The following is a 16,309-nucleotide window of genomic DNA, read 5'->3' as shown; positions in this document are numbered from 1 at the left end:
ACTTGGTCACAAAAGTAAAGCAGTCTTGATCTTATCAACAGTTCTCTTACACTGCTGGGATGTCTGTTGAAGTGAATGTCTAAGGTCAGCCTGTCCTGTTTTGCAGTACCATTTCCAACTACAAGATGGTGTCGGTCTACCATCAAGTGTGTCCGCAGTTGAACACCTTGAAGTTCTCTATTGATATAGCCTTAAATTGCAGAAACATCTTGAGACACACCGAAGGTGGTTGGGACTCACTCTGACTCATCCCTATTTCCAGCCACAGACATATATTTCCTCCGTAAGACACTTGGAGACGATCGTATTTATTCACTTGTAGTTAACATCACATGTGCAAATAAATGAACTACTTGTGATGTTACGTGTTTAAACGTATCTTTAGCCACTTTAGTTAAACATGACCCCAAGGCATGATGAATCCCTGAGCTGAGGCACTAACCCAGGTCATTATTGCCTTCCAGTGTACAAAACTAGCACTACTCAAATTTTGTGATTGGCCTCTTTAAACATGCAATGCCCTTTCTTGCCAGGATGATGAGCCTTTAATCGAATCTTTTCATTCATCATTCATTCATTCATTTTCTGCCGCTTCTCCCTTTCGGGGTCGCGGGTGGCTGGAGCCGATCCCAGCTGCTGTGGGCGAAGGCAGGGTACACCCTGGACAGGTCGCCAGTCTGTCGCAGGGCTGACATATAGAGACATACAATCATTCACGCACACATTCACACCTAGGGGCAATTTTAGGGTGATCAATTAACCTGACGTGCATGTTTTTGGACCGTGGGAGGAAGCCGGAGAACCCGGAGAGAACCCACGCACACACGGGGAGAACATGCAAACTCCACACAGAAAGGCCCCGAGCCCCGGCCGGTATTTGAACCCAGGACCTTCTTGCTGTGAGGCAAGAGTGCTAACCACTGCGCCAACGTGCGGCCCTAATCGAATCTTATCAAATATAACTAATAGAAAATATAACTGCATGAGTGAGGCTCCCACAATACTTGAGAGGACTGAAATCAAGCTAACTGAACTCATCATACTTTATGTTCCTTGGAGAAATTCCTTCATTCTGAATTCAGGGGGTTAGATGGGGGGCAGATGGGGGTCATGGGTCTTGGACAGGGACTCTCAGTGGTGATCTGTCTACCGTGGGATCCCAAGTTTGAATCACACAGTGGTAGACACCCGTGTTTAGAGTGAATGGCCATTTATAAAGTATGAGTGAAGTTAATTCTTATATAACCTATACAATGTGAAGTAATACACAAGAAACCACTTTTGACACTTATTTTGAACGTGTGTAACCGGAAGTTGCTGTGTGGTGCTTCCGGCTGGCTTGACTGTGATCTCGGGCCCCCGCACAGGGGAAGCGAGCTGAGTGTTGAGCATCGTCTTCCCGGGGAGGGCTGAGTCAGGATGTTTACCCCTTCTGCCGTCCTGGGGAAGTAGCGTCCACACCGCCGCCATGCCGTAGACCATGAAGCCCGACGGGGACTGCGGCAGGGCGGACGCGGGGCGGCTGTAACCGCGGGGGCTGGGGAGGATGTACTGGGCGGCCGGCTTCGCCTCTTCGCGGCCGTGCGTGGTGGAGCTCGGGCGGAACCACAGCCTGCCCCTCGGGCTGTGCGGCTCCGAGCAGCAGCACTCGCTGTATGGCTACATCATCGCCTTTCCCCTGCAGGACTACGGCGGCATCATGTCGATTCTGGGCTCGGACTCCTGGTGGAAGAAGACCCTGTACATCACCGGCGGGGCCCTGCTGGCCGCCGCAGCCTACCTGCTGCACGAGCTGCTCGCCATCAGGTAGGAAGCACGCGCTTTGTTTTTATTTACACTCCGAAACTGCGGGTTTCATTTCCTGACCACACCTGCAGATGTTATCCAGACTCACAAATGGACACAGGGTTTTCTCTGCGGGGTGCCGTGTTTTCACCCTGTTTTCCCTCCTCCAAGGACACGACAGTAGGCGGAGATATAAAAAAAATAAATTTATAATTAAACGAGTCACGCGTCCGCTCGTGTGCCAGCTCCGCCGGCACCTGAGCGTGCGTAAATTGAGCGCTCCCCTGGCGCAGCAGCGCCAGTCCGACCTTTAATGAACTTTAATACACAACAACTGCAAGGAGCCACACAGCCGGGGCTCAGATTTCCCCTCTGATGGAAGCGGATGAATGAGATGCGACGTAAAACTGATTAACTATTGCCGGGTGCACGCGCCTGTCAATGGAAGGGATTATTTTTGGGAGCAGTAAATACATCCTGTCACAGTGGCCTGGTAGTTTCTGCCTGGACTCCCTCCCCCTCCTCCATGATAAGCTGCGTAACCTTGCATTTCGTGTGTGTGTGTGTGTGTGTGTGTGTGTGTGTGTGTGTGTGTGTGTGTGTGTGTGTGTGTGTGTGTGTGTGTGTGTGCTGAATCACGTGCAGGCTGCTGAGGCTGGACCCGCAGCCTGCCGGCATCATCTGTTCGTGCCATGTGATGTGTTGCTGGCACTGGCAGCCACTCCTGCTAGTAGTCTGCTTTTAGCCTCCCTGTGTCCTCCCTGAGAGCCACCCCGGCTTTAAGTGTCTCCTCAGTCTGACCAGCTGGGTGTGAGAGGCATGGATGGGGTGCAGGACAGGTCAGCTGGAGTCAGGGGAATGAATGAGTTTCTCTGCAGACTGCCCCGTTAGCGCTGGAGCGATTTCAGCACCACGAGACAGTGGACAGCGACACAGCAGGCTCAGTCTCCACCGTGGGTCGGTAAATGGAAATGTAGTGCTGGGAAAACATTTCCTTTAACATAAACAAGAAAACCTCAAGCATCCAAAGACTTTCTTTATGTAGTTGTTTTTTTTAACCTCAGCTTCTGCATTTTTATTGCTAATGATTGTTTCAAAACCAATCCCCATCAATCCTTCTTCTGTATGACTTTATCCAGGTTAAGGTCAGAAAGAGCTGGAGCCAGTCTTTGAGTCACTTCGGACAGGTCTCAGCTCATTGAGACAATCACACACATATCGTCTGACATCATTAGACCTCTGGCACATAATTTTGGACCTTGGGGAAAATCCAGAGTTTTCAGAGAACAACAATACATGCACAGACAGAACAAGCAAAATGCATGAAGATGTCATTAGAACCTTAAGTGTGTTATCTCATATACAATTATATTGCTTGTATTTGTGCTGGCTTCATCTCTAGACAGATATATTTATATTTTAAATGGTATAATCTGTTTTTAGGTCAGCCTTAATTGAAACTCCACAAAATCTCTGAATGTTTGTCATCATGTGTAATTCACTTTGAGTGTTTAAAATGTTTGAAATGCTGTAAAATGAGTTGTGTTGGGAAAAAAAAACAGGAGTAAAGAGAGTGAGAACTGCATTCATCGTTTACTGACTCTGAACATATTTTTGTGTGTAATAGCATATTTCTAATCCGTTTCGTAAAAAGAAAAAAACAATCCCTGGTGCTTTAAATCAGTTTGCATGTTGCTCAATACAGGTACCTTCAGTGAATGTACTTGGCTCTGTGTATACACAGGAAGCCTTCACCCACTTCTCCACTGCAGCTGAGTCTGCCTGAGTGTCTCTCTGAATCAGAATGATCACTGAATCGCTGCATAATTAGAAATTTAGCGGTAAAGCTTGGCTTTACTGTGAACCTCCTTACAAGTTCGAGATTCAGTTAATGAAGTATGAACCCTTAACAGTCTTGAAGAAGTCATTGTTAATCTAAAATGAGCGGCCACTGTGCTGTGTAATTCTAATAAGGCAGCAAACTTGTATTTTATCAGACCCAGTTAAAATATGAGCTTTGAATACATTACACAATTCATTGTTATTGCCTTTCTTGAAGTGTCCCTCTATCCATCTTCTGTATGGCTTTGTCCTCTCCAGGGTCACTGGAGCTGATGCCAGCTAACTTTAGCAAAGCCAGGTTACACCCTGGACAGACTGTCAGTGCAACTCAAAGTATATCTGTATCCGAAAAACATTTTTATTCACAACGAAATGAAATAATTTGACTCTAATTTGTAAAAATGTAATTGTAAAAAAGGAAAAAAAAAATCGATTGTGTGTCACATTTAACATATTTGGCTGTTAAGCTGTTTTTTTTTTTTTTTTTTTTTTTTTTTTTTAAAGAATATCAGTCTACAGTAGAGTTAGCCAAACTACTGTATTGATTGTTCATGTTATTTTGGGATAAATCATTCAGTTGAACTGATCAAACTGTATTTTCCTTGGAAATGATGAAAACCCCATTAACATCTCAAATCCAAATTCTTTTTAGCTGTTTGATCACTTAATGGCGAGAGAAAGAGATGTTAAGTGATCCAATCAGGGCATTTTTATGCAGTTTTATGTGCTTATTGGATAGGTATGTTAGCCTTCTTTGTAGCCTCACCACTAAGTATATCTTTGGCCTGGTGGTAATAATAGGAGAACACACTGAAAACCCCTTTTATGAGAGTGCACTACTTTATCATTAAGTGTTATTAGACAGCAGGCGTGCAGGGCGGTGTGATGGGAAATGTCCACCTTAACACTGGAGCAGCGTGATGACTCATTTAGTCAACAATTTCAGTTCAAAGAGGAGCGGCCGATGCCTCTCAGATGAAGCCGAGGAAGAGGATCGTTAATTTTCTCTGATACTAAACTCTGAAGTCGCTCTGCTCCTCCTCACATCAAAGGACAATAATCCTCAAAAACAGCTGCAGTTTGTATGATAAAAATACTTTTGAAGAAATCGTGGGAGGAAAGCAGAAAATTGTCAATTTAAAATAAAATGATCTATTACAAAAGATACAAAACTGCTTAAATAGCTGAGCATCATAAAATCTGGGTCTGTACTTTCTGCACAAAACAAACACTTTGAGAGTTAATGACCCAAATGAGTCACTGTAGACAAAAAAAGGTGCTTGTTAGTGGGCTGTACTCATTAAAACTCCAGAGCTCAGGGACAAAGGTACTTACTGCTGAGTCACCAGGTGATATCAACCCACAGGTGTGACATGCTTCCCCTCATGAGGCCTATTAGTTCTGGTTTGACCTCGCAGCACCGGCTGACCCACTAAACAGCTCTTGACCTCAGACGCAATCGGTCCTGCACCTTTGACAGGAATTTAATTTCCTCAGCGTACTGATTCACCGAATTAACATCATCTGATCTTGATAAACAGACTTAAACACTTCCATTAATGGTTACTTCAGGAGAACTGCAAAAACTTGTTTTATGTTGTTACAGATGAGGATTATGTGCATCCCAGCGAGGATAAAACTACCCATGTAAAAATAACTGTAAAACATAAACTGTGGAAAACTTGGAAAGGGTTTGAAAACCTTCCATCTGCCCTGTATTCGAGCTGCGACAGCACAGTTTGTTTGTTTTTTTTTTTTTTTTAACAGAATGTTTGTCTGTGCTCGTTGTGCCTGTAGGAAGGAGCAGGAGTTGGACTCTAAAGACGCCATCATCCTCCATCAGTTCTCCAGGCCAAAGAACGGCGTGCCCAGCCTCTCACCCTTCTGCCTCAAGATCGAGACGTACCTGCGCATGGTGGACCTGCCCTATCAGGTGAGAACAGCTGTCTGAATGAAACTTGAGTCTCTTTCAGTGGTCACTCACAATTTCTCCCTAATTTATTCAGTTCAGTAATGATCTTCCCAGGGATGGAAAACATTTCTTATTTGGGATCGAATGTTTTCTAAAGACATCGCATCTTTGCTTTCAGAGTTGAGTAATTTGTAGGTGACAGCTGAGATTCAAGTGGTTCAAACTTGTAAATTAAACTAGATTTGTGAACTGCTGGAGACAGTTTATGCTAAGGAAGGAAATGTCAGTGTCCAGTAAAGTTAATCGAACTCCCAGGACTGAATGAGTTATTTAAATGAGACACGTCGACTCCTGTAAACAGGAGTTTAGTGAAATAGTGCCCGAGTTACTTTTTAAACTTAAACTAGTTATGTTTCTAATTTCGTGACCAACATTGGAGGCCAACAGTAGCATCGTGACAGTAACTCTTTATTCTGTAACATACTTTGGATGCAATTTACTGAACTTCTGTTCCCCTTCTTCCCGTTGCAGAACTACTTTGATGGGAGGCTGTCGCCGCAGGGAAAGATGCCCTGGATCGAGTACAACCACGAGCAGGCGTCGGGCTCTGAGTTCATCGTGGACTTCCTGGAGGAGAAGCTCGGGGTCAACCTGAACAGAAACCTCACCCCGCAGGAGAGGGCCGTGTCCCGAGCCGTCACCAAGATGGTCGAAGAGCACCTCTACTGGTAAAAGGGCCCTCATGTAAACCTGCACGATCGGTATTAAAAAGCCTTTCAGATAGCAGCTGCTTTAAATAGAATATTGAAGATATTCTTTATTTCATATTGTGTTTGACGGTGAAGAAAAATATCTCCGTGTAAAATACATACATAAATCCACATTATGGATCCACGTACCGCTGATTCCTTTAACAGAAAAAAACAATAATACCCAACCAAAAGGAAGGTTTACAGTCTTCAGTCTATTTTTACTGTTTTATTCACACATTATGTAAATATGTAGTCCTGCGGCTCAGGCTGACACTGTCCTCTCCACAACTGCTCCTCTGCCGTGTTGCCATCTTTCTGAGTGGTGAGTCACTTCAGTGTCTCCGGGCGAGAAACATGCTGCTGCTGCTGCTGCTGCTGCTGCTAGGAAATCGTTTCCACCACTCCTCCCACACCCAGACCGGCCCACAGTGTTTTCCATTACCTAAAAGCTCCATCCATCTTTCTCTGTCCTTTCTCCCCTCGCTCACACACTGATGTAACCCCGTGTGATCCAGAGGGATGCAGCCTATTGTCCGCCATTTAACATGGTTAGGACACACTTTCAAGTCGACTCTGGCTTTGTAGTCTTTGAAGTGATTTTAGCCGCGAGGAAAGATGATCGCAAGCTCACGGTGGTACACGAGGAGCTGCGATGGATTTCTTTAAAGCAGCAGAGGTCAATCATGTAACCCACTTTCTCCCTCCCTCTGCTGCTCCATCCTCCCCGCGCCACGGTCGGACCTACATATAGACCTATTGATTGAATTATTTATGCCGGGGAAGGGCAGGGGGGCAGCGAGGCGCTGTCTGTGTGGTGAGACGAAGGCATCAGCAACACACACACACACACACACACACACACACAGTCGCACTGCTGATTGATATACCCATTCCAAAGAGCTGCCGACAGCTGTGTTTTATGAGCCGTAATACTTTCTGACCACTGCTGTCTGAAAAGGCTTTTGAAATATTTATTTATCACAAAGAAGATTATATTGTCAATAATCCCTCTAATACATGCATGGATCAATATTTTTATGTCAACAGTCAATTTAATAAAAGTGCAGGGTTTTTTTTAGCACAACACGGCAGTTCAGTAAAATGATGAGCATCTTTTCAAACTCATTCATCACTTTATTATGCTAATGAAAGTAGATACTAGATACTGCTCTAATGATAAACCTGTGTTTAGCGTCGGGCTGCTGTAGGAGATGAAACCTCTCAACTATGGAGTGACTGACTAATGTCAAACTAGAGAAAAACGAACTGGTTTACATGACATCTAATAGTGACAAATAAAAAAATGTGATGGGGAGAAAGCTAAATCGGGCTTTAGGAACTTAAAGGATTCAGATTTGAAGCATGGAGATAAAACACAAATTGATTATTTCCTTCTGCAGCTCAGTGAAAACAGAGGAGGATTTAATTTGATGCTCATGCTTCCTGTTCAGAGGACGAGAAGCCTAAAAGAACTGAGTTTCCCCTGTGTCGTCCTGGCTCGAGGCTTTATTTAAAGCTACAATCTGGAAATCCTTTATACTGCTGCTTAAAGTGCTGGAGCAGATCCCTGCTGACTGTGAAGACACAAGTCGAATCACAGGACAAATACAGAGAGACCATCACTCCAGCATGGCATCAAATTTTGCAAATCTGATGTTATTTCAGTGCATTTATGCTGTGCAAATTCAAAATGACAGTTTTGAAGTTTATGTATTTATTTCTTTAATCCCACGTTCTCACATTCCCACTGAAGGATGATTTTTTAAGGCTTTCATTAGCTACAAACACGTGTTTGTGGACCGTGGGAGGAGACATGATCTTAAAGAAAGAAAGGTAGAACAGAGAGACCAGGGGATGTCATGCCCTGATGCTGGAATCCTAACCGCTGCACCACTGTGTGTGAGTGTGTGTGTCCCCTGGAAATGTGCAAACAACAGGATATCCTCCTGGGACATCATCTAATACAATAGGACAGATGTAACACAGGCCACACGCTTTTATCCAATTTCCAGGGAGCCAGCGGTCCGGCACAGTAATCCAGGAGAAGGTTTTTTTTTCCTGTTATTGCAGCCTGTGGGTCAGCTCCCATCAGCCCCGACATGACATCAGGATTTCAGCTGGACTGAAAGGGAGCAGCGCAGTCTGCTGAGGGCTGCTGTGAGGAAAGTGCAAATGTGTAAGGATGTAGCAGCTTAATCTGGTTAGCCTGTACACGCAACAGGAAAAACAACAGAGCAGGGAGGAGGACGGCTGTGCCGGCCGGCAGGGAGAGCTGCTCCTTTCCATTCTCTTTATGAACGAGGGGAATCCACTTAAAACAGCAGACTGTTATTGGTTTACTTTATTAAATCGGTGCTGGTCACACAATGGGAATTACAGATAAGTGGGAGTGGGATTGTGAGGCTTTGACTCAGGCTTGTTTGCACACAAACACACGCAGGATCTGTCCGGGCGCAAATCTCCGCTTGACGTCAGGGCAGCTGAAGAATCTGCACAGATCTCCTTTTTCTTCCAAGCTAGAGGGGAATCTATACCTTGTTTCGTAGCTGGGATTGATTTAAAGGAGGTGGCGCAATGCAGCAAGAAGAGAGTGGGTGTTTTTGTTCAGCGGCTTTTAATCCAAATCTGCATCAAATGTGCACACGTGGTCACCTCTCTCTATTTTTTTTGTGCTATTTCTCTGCGAGGGAGACCTAAAAAACTCCAAACAAGGTATCAGGGACTAAATGTATGATGCTGCGTGCCGGCAGTGCAGCTGATGGATGGACGGAAGAGGTGGCTGCACTTTTATTGATTAGGATGAGGTTAATTGTTCATAGACATAAAGCTTTTCTGGCAGGAGGCTGCATGAAGCTGTGATTAATGGTCCTGTTGACGCGACTCTGCATCAGTCACCCCCCATGTTTTTAAGTGATGAGTTATAGACATCTGTTTTATTACACATATTGATGGGAGGTGAAACATCGTGTTACACAGCACTGCTCCAGTACAATGATAGAGGTTTATTGTAATTATATTTAATATAATTAAGGTGCAAGTGTGCATGAATAGCATAAGTAAGAGACCGTTTCTCTCCCACAAACTCAAAAATAGTGTTTACGTATGAGTGCATGGCTCTGGAAACAGTGCTCAGCTCGTCTGCTTGTCTCTTTAAATACGATTGTGTGATCAGTTTTATGTGATCATTATTTGCACAAGTTGAAAGACGTCAAAACTGTTTCAATCAATCGATCAATCAATCTCTTTATGTGAGCAACAATAATAGCATCAATTGTCCATTTATAGTAGTAGTAGTACAGTAGTATTTGAACTGTGCTCAAAAAGGAGCAGGGAGAAGTTCGAAGAACTTATTAAATCTACCCGTTCACGTTTATGAATCGCACAAATTGAATCCCACATCCACTAGAAAAAAAGGAAAAAAAGAGAAGAAAAGGAAAGAAAAAAGCAAAAAAATAACGCACAAACCTTGCATACAAACTCACACATCAGACAATTTATAATTACAATTCATGTATATTACAGTTAATGTATATTCTTTTCAGTATTCCTTAAATTTACAATATTATTATATTTACAATATTAAGACAGCATCTCAATAAACACAATATTATTATAGGGCTTTAGACAGTATAATGAAGTTCATCAGCCACCTGGGGTTTGGATCACACATATTTCTGAAGTAATTCTGCTTTTAGTTTCTTTTTAAATAGATGTAGGCTTGTGGATTCTTTGATGGATTTATCGAGCTCATTCCAGATTTCAGGACCCTTACATGTAACAGTGAAACTGGTACACTTCAGCTTTCGCTTTTTCCCTCTTACAAGCTGTTTTCTCCTCGTATGACGTTCATGACTGAGAGGCCTCAGAGGAATGAGTTGACAAAGTCTAAGGTTTAGTTTATAAACCACAGTATACATGAGTGCAGCATTGTGAAGAGTGTTAATCTCTGAGAGTTTCAGAAGCTTAAACCTATAGAAGAGAGGATCAGAGGGAGCATTAAACTCTGCCCATGATAGAACACGTTTAACCTTCTTTTGTATAACTTGTAATTTCTGTAAGTAGGTAGGATACGTGTTGCACCATATGACATTGCAATAGTTTAGATGTGGTTTCTAAATGTTTTTCAAGTTAAAATTTTAAACCAGGAGAGAATAAATGGAAGATTTTAATAATCCAAAGGAATAAATAAACAAAGGCAGAAGGAACGAGAACAGAGTAACTGTATGTTAAACTGTCCTCGTCGGTGTGCTCCCGTCAGGACGATAGCTTACTGCCAGTGGGTGGACAACCTGGAGGAGACCCAGAAGCTGCTGGCGATGAGCGGCCCGCTGAGCGACACGCTGAAGTGGCTGCTGAGCCACCTGAACGGCAGCATGGTGCGCAGGGAGATGTACGGCCACGGCATCGGACGCTTCTCCAAGGAGGAGGTGTACGCGCTGATGGAGAAGGACATGAGGACGCTGGCCACTCTGCTGGGTGAGCAGACCTGCACACACACACACACACACACACACACACACCTTACTGACGGGCAGCAGGACTCAGATTCATGTGTTTATGTGTCTGTAGAAAAAAAAAAAAAGCTCCACAGCCACCTGTTCTGAAGTGAAATTTTTACTGAGGCGCAGACAGAAATGATTGAAGCCGGAGAACGTTCGGGAAGTGAGACGCCCAGGAAACGGCATCGGATGCTCGAGACGGAAGAAAAACGAGAGCACTTTGCATCGATCTGTTTGTGTTATGACAGCAAACGACCACATGTTGTAAAATGGAAAGCAGCTTCCAGAGTGAAAGCATCAGTCTTCCTCTGCGTCTCCTCCTGAATGTGCCGTGATGGAGGGTTTAAAGACCTGGAGCGGTTAGCAGAGGCGCAGCTTTGAACAGCTTCAGCATGATGGGAGCACATTATGAAGTGTGTCATCTGAGGTCGCAGGAAATCCCATCTCTTTTCGGCCTGAGTGTACTGCTTTGCCTTTTTTTCCTGGATTATACAAGAGTTTTGACTCATATTCTTCTCTCGGGCAAAATAAAACACAGAATGAAAAATGGATTAAAAAGCCAGACAAAAAAGGAGCACACCAAATGATTGGAAATAAATTATGGAGGAAAAAAGACGTTTTCTATTCTGCTCTCACGTTTAAACTATGTTTTCAGACAGGCATTTGACTGTGACAGGACTTTGATTTCCGTTACACTAAACTGTCGTTCAGCAGTGATGGGAGCATACTATATAGCAAAATGAATTTTTAAACCAATATGAATAAAACCATTAAAAATATAACTAAATATTGCAAATCCTAGGACAATGTAATTGGTTAAAGTGAAATCCAGGTCCACATCAAACACAGAGAGATGCGGTTTCCAAATGCCTGTAGGCTGCTTTAGGAACCAAATGAAATGGGTTTCAAATCTTTTTTTTTTGTTTTAATTAAGCCTTTAATATTTTTTAAACAAGCAAATTACAGTGTACCTGCTTCAAAAAACAAAGAGAAGTCTCAGCTTATTTATTCCTTTCCTGTTTTTACTCTTCACTGATGTTACATGTTAATTATTAATAAATATACGTATATATGCACTATTTTACTTCTTTTCTTTTTATTTAGCGTCATGGTTCATCAGTGTTCTTAACTTTCAAAGGACGCTACATGTAGATAATTCTTTTTAAATCAACAGAATCAGCGTTTATTCTCTAAACGGGTAGCCACACAATAACAGGAAAACCGATGAGAAAAGCTTGTATTTTTTTAGGTACCTTCTATAAAAGAAGCATTCACTAAAATATTCCCAGTGAATTAGATAAGCAATTACAATGATTTTGAAATCATTGCTCGTGTTTATTTGTTGCTGTTGAGGCTGTGAAATTTCTCCATGTAAACCTTGTTGTGCTTCTTCTCTCCTGCAGGGGATAAGAAATACTTCATGGGCTCTAAGATGTCAACGTTAGACGCCACCGTGTTTGGACATCTGGCTCAGGCCATGTGGACTCTGCCGGGAACTCGACCAGAACAGCTCATCAAAGGTGAGGCCATCTGCTCAGTAGTCTCCTCACTCTAATGGTTAACTCCAAAATATTATGTAGCTTGCTGATGTGTTGAACAAGTTTTGTTCCACTGAACTCATGGAGGCATCAGTGAGTCTCTTCACTGGACAAATATACAGCCGGTCCAAGAGTCAGAGAGAGAGAAATGATACAAAACATCCACAAAAGTGATCTAAAAGTGACCAGAAAACAACAACAAGGTGACTGTGACTCCCACTATCTCAAAAAAAGCACAAAACAAAACAGAAAAGTGTTGATAATGAAATGAAGAAGACGTGAAAACACAATAAAATGCATATAACAGCTGGAGAGGGAAACAAAAAGACCACAGAGAGACACAAAATCCTCACTATGATGAAGCCACTTTCTGTCTCCTGAAGAGGAGAGGGGTCTCTCACAAGTCTGGTGAAACTCCCCCATAGTAAAATCTAAAAACATGAATTAACACTTGCTGTGGTGTATGCTTTGCTGCTGGCCACTAGGTGGCAGTGATGTCCCACTGCAGTGGAGCTCACAGGCTTTGACGTTTGGCTGCTCAGCCTCCTTCTAAAATGCAATACTTTGTTCTTTTATGTCTTCAGAGAGCATTATCAGAGCTTCTAGAGGTAGAAATGAAGATTCAGTGTTTTGAAGCATAACTTGTGATCAAACAGCCTGTGAGGAAAAGCACAAAGGACTAAAAGTGAAATGAGAGATGCCTCCTGCTGCGGTTCCTCTCTGTGAAGCTGCTGTGTGTGATGCTGTCTCCTCAGGAGAGCTCATCAACCTGGCCATGTTCTGCGAGCGGATGCGGAGGAAGTTCTGGCCCGAGTGGTTCGTAGAGGTGGAGGACCTGTTCTACGACGGGGACAGCGAGAGCAGCAGCAGCAGCAGGGCGGGCGCCGGCTCCCCCACCGGCCTGCTGGACTTTGGCCTCTTCTCCAGGACTGACACGCTGGACGACAGCGACGGCGGCAGCTGCCACTCCGCCGCGCACACGCACTCGCCCCAGTCCGACCCCTCGCTCTTCGACTCGGACGTGGGCACGGGCTCGGACAATGACACTCAGCTCAAAGAGGAGTTAATGCCGGACCTGGAGGTCTGACCCGCGATTGGCTGATGGGCTGAGACTGGAGCAGGAACAACCCGTCCGGACAGCTGGAGAAACTCCTCCAGCCGCATCCTGACACTCTCCTCACGGACAGACCGGGTGTTTATATGCAGATGACTCAAACCGAACCTCAGACTAACACAGACGCTTTGTGTCCCCCTCCCGTGACGTCCGGACTGTCCCCCCCCTCGGCGGTTCCTCTTTGCCTTATCTGTCTCGCCGGTGTGAGAGAGGTCAACCCGCAAAGGAAAGCGCAACCGTCTCGTGAGACGAGGCGACGGCGGCGGAGGCGCTCTGCGAACGAGACAGGTGGCACTTCGCTTGCTATGAAATGATGCAACTAATCACCACTCTGCCATGTGTCACAACGCACAAACCCGCTCAAACAGGTGGAGACTGATCATGTGGCTAAAAAGGAACAGCTGCTGTGCCTCTGCTGGTAACCATCCGTGTGGCGAGGAAGGAAGCGCACATGACTCCGCGTGTGCCAGCTCGTACCCGAGATCGATCCCCATGTCAAATTCCTCTGTGTTGATCTGTGTGGGGAAACTGTGTGGAGATGTGTTGACCCTCAATGTGCTCGAGCAGAAACCAGAAGGAAAGATGAGCAGATTTGTGCCTGTTTTATTTACTGGTCATCATCTTTTAATTCTCTCCACTAACCAGTTATCCACGTGCACTTTGTTCATGTCGAACTTGGACTTTCTAGAAATTCAGTTCAGCATTTTTTTTTTGTTTGTTTTTCTACAATGTTTTCCTTTTCTTTTCTTTTTTGAAGAGCTGCAGTTCCTACATGTGGCCACTAGATGGAGTCTGCATCCATCCTCCTCATGTCAAGGTCACTGGTGAACTACACGCACTGTAGTAGTGTGTGTGTGTGTGTGTGTGTGTGTGTGTGAGCAAATCAGCCTTAGTGTTCAGAATATTAAAAATCATGGGTGGAGACACTCAACCACAGTTTTTTTTTCTTTTTCTTAATGTAATTTCTTAACAGTGCCATTCTATTATTTGTATGTGACAAACATACATGTATGTTTGGTTATTCTTTGTTTCCTTACTGCTCTCAAAGAGCGACGTTGATTTTGCACTAGTGGAAGTTTCTTTTCACCTCGTGTGAGCGGGGGGAGGCGGGAGGCAGACGCCGTGCTGCTCGTGCTGGATGTGAATGTTTCAGGGTGTGAATGTCATCAGCGAAGCAGTTGATGAAAAAGTCTTTGCGGACTGAGTCAGAATACCAAATCAAATAGAAATGACTCCGGCTAAATGTGTTGAGTAGATTAGAAAGTCGGACTGAAATGTCTGCTGTTTGCTTTTGTTGGCCGAGCTCGGTGGAAGAGCTCCTAATAAAAAATGTGATGGCTGCGGGGAAGAAAGACAAAAAAAGAGATGGTGGTACATATAGAGTAGGTGAGACTTACAGGGTCCATTCGCAGAAATTACAAAATACCGTACATTTTCTTGCCAGGGGGATTAAAGCCTACAGATAGTTTTGTTTTCATTTCTCTGGGTTTAAAATCCTTACTTTGAAACAGTGCTGAGGAAAAGGATTTTACTTTTGTGGCTCTCGTGCTGAATTTTCTTCTCTTCCTGCTGCTCGGAATAACCCAGGGAGCTCATTGTCAACAGGTTTCATCTCGCCTGTTTCATCACTGAAAAGTAGCTCCGGGAAAAACTGTTGAGAATGTCAAAAGAAATGTCATCAAATGACGACTAAATCCTTCAAAGGAGCTTGAATGCAGCACGCCAGCGTGTTGACAGGAGATGTGATTGTTTCCAAAACGCTACTGAATCGACATTAAAGGGGAGACAAAGTGTGCAGATTCAAGCAAACAGAGAAGCTTCTGGAGAACTATTTAAAGCTAAATCAGCATCTTCTTTTAAACAACCCATCAATCTATAAAGACAGCAGCTTTATTCTACATTTTCTTGATCCTGTCGGATTAAAATAAGACACGATCAAATCTAAAACACAGTGATGCGTGACACTGATGTATTACCTTTTTACCCCTGAGTCATTTATTAAGTGAATCTCTTTTGCTTTATCATATTTGTGACAAAGTGCTGATTCATCATTGCATTTAAAAACCAGGGAAGCACAATCACACATTTTCTGATATGTTCATCTGCATAAATTGGTTTTCAAATAATTGCTGATCTATTCAGCTGTGCTCTAAAATCGCTGCACGAAGAAACCATTTTCATTAGTCTGACTGAGTGTGTTTGCATCTTTTAGCTCTCGACTTGGTTTATGTTGAAATTTCGCAAAATTCTGTGGTGCATTTTTTCCTCTTTCATCTTTAGCAACTACATGAATTGTGTTTGAATTTACAAGGAGCGACAAAAACTGCACAAGCTTATCATATGAAATTAACCTATTCTTTTTTATGGTTCAAGAGATAACTCTCCCAACAGCAGTGTTGTATCTAAAATCTGTTTTTCAGCACTCATCTAGCTAAATAAACCGTTGCTTTAAATGGTATGCGTGCTACAAATGTTAATCTATAAACCTTTACCATAATGTGATGACAGAGTAAAAACCCAGATAATGCAAACCCAAACTATCTGTATGTTTCTGTACGGTTTTATAGATGAATGTTGGTGTTACTTTTTGCTTTGTTGAGGAGGGAACGAATGAAGAAAGAAGCGTGGGTAGTGACCAAAGGCCACATCATGACTCGAATACTGGGACTCGGTAAGAACAACCATGATCCATTATGTCCTCATGTGGTTCTCATCCCCGTCCGACCCTCCCCGTGCCGGGTTCGCCTGCTTTCCAGAGGTCGGGACGTCTTCTACAGTCGGACTGCTTTAACAAAGCCATATTCAAACTAGATGTCTTGTTATTGGAACCATGTCATATCTGGTGTAATGTAAATATTGTGTGTGTG

The 16,309-nt window shown here is 43.7% G+C and overlaps 1 protein-coding gene across 1 annotated transcript; it reads left to right on the top strand.

Moving 5' to 3' along the window:
* Window positions 1-1,344: 1,344 nt before the first annotated feature.
* On the top strand, window positions 1,345-14,070 carry faxcb (failed axon connections homolog, metaxin like GST domain containing b). Its single transcript, XM_030103418.1, has 6 exons — window positions 1,345-1,806; window positions 5,425-5,560; window positions 6,071-6,267; window positions 10,550-10,767; window positions 12,194-12,310; window positions 13,084-14,070. Exons 1-6 carry the CDS (start codon window positions 1,547-1,549, stop codon window positions 13,413-13,415), a joined length of 1,260 nt encoding a protein of 419 aa, XP_029959278.1. The 5' UTR covers window positions 1,345-1,546; the 3' UTR covers window positions 13,416-14,070.
* The last annotated feature ends 2,239 nt before the right edge of the window (window positions 14,071-16,309 follow it).

This window comes from Salarias fasciatus, chromosome 11 (genome assembly GCF_902148845.1).
Source record: "Salarias fasciatus chromosome 11, fSalaFa1.1, whole genome shotgun sequence".
NCBI lineage: Eukaryota > Metazoa > Chordata > Actinopteri > Blenniiformes > Blenniidae > Salarias > Salarias fasciatus.
Note: the sequence above shows the minus strand (reverse complement) of the source record. Positions and strands in the feature narration are given on the sequence as shown.